Source organism: Poecilia latipinna, unplaced genomic scaffold (genome assembly GCF_001443285.1).
Source record: "Poecilia latipinna isolate Pla-1442-1.1 unplaced genomic scaffold, P_latipinna-1.0 Scaffold731, whole genome shotgun sequence".
NCBI lineage: Eukaryota > Metazoa > Chordata > Actinopteri > Cyprinodontiformes > Poeciliidae > Poecilia > Poecilia latipinna.
In genome coordinates this window covers 24,994-25,659 of record NW_015113347.1, presented here as the reverse complement: position 1 = coordinate 25,659, position 666 = coordinate 24,994, and the positions used below count along the sequence as shown (strand labels likewise).

The following is a 666-nucleotide window of genomic DNA, read 5'->3' as shown; positions in this document are numbered from 1 at the left end:
AATTTTTTTTTTTTTTTTTTTTTTTTTTTTTTTTGGGGGGGGGGGGTACTGCATCCACCTCTGAACAAAACCACAAGGCCTCCCTGAAGCTGTGTGCTTGCGATTTTAGAGAAGATCACAATCATTTCCGAGCTTCCCTGGTTTGTGGGCCGTGCTGCAGTTTGATGCTCCACCGGCGGAAGCGAAGGCATCATGCTGCAGGCCTGACCTGAATGGAAAATGCGCAGTGTGCTGCGGCAGCAGCAGCAGCCTCACTCACTGTGATCATCCCGCTCATCCCGCTCGCCCCGCACCGTCCCATCGGCCAGGATCTGGAGGTGGTATCCGCCGTTCATGCAGTACAGCCGCGTCGGCCGCCGGTAGTCGCGCAGCGTGGGGCCGCCGTCACAAGCTCGCTCTTCGGCCGCGACCGCGTCTTCATCCGCCATCATCCTCAGGGGACAGCGGGGGGCTCAGCAGGTGGGTCACAGGAGGGGGGGGGGGGGGGGGGGGGGGGGGTGTGATGATCTGTGTCCGGCGGTGGTCTACTGTTTGTGTCGTCGAGAACGAGCGAGGCGCGCTCCCGATTCCTGCCTCGACCTGCACCTTCCGTCATGAATCAGCTGGGATTAAAACTCCCTAAAACGGTTCATAACTGTAGCGCCTGTGTAAACATGTTGCATTTTA

General features: G+C 58.1%; 1 protein-coding gene across 1 annotated transcript in view; it reads right to left on the bottom strand.

Moving 5' to 3' along the window:
* fgf1a (fibroblast growth factor 1a) overlaps nt 1-459 on the bottom strand; it is a 6,986-nt gene extending 6,527 nt beyond the window's left edge. Inside the window, exon 1 of the mRNA XM_015045528.1 lies at nt 260-459. Within this exon, the coding sequence (XP_014901014.1) occupies nt 260-431 (172 nt within the window). The 5' untranslated portion in view covers nt 432-459. The remainder of the gene's footprint in view (nt 1-259) is intronic.
* Nucleotides 460-666: the final 207 nt, after the last annotated feature.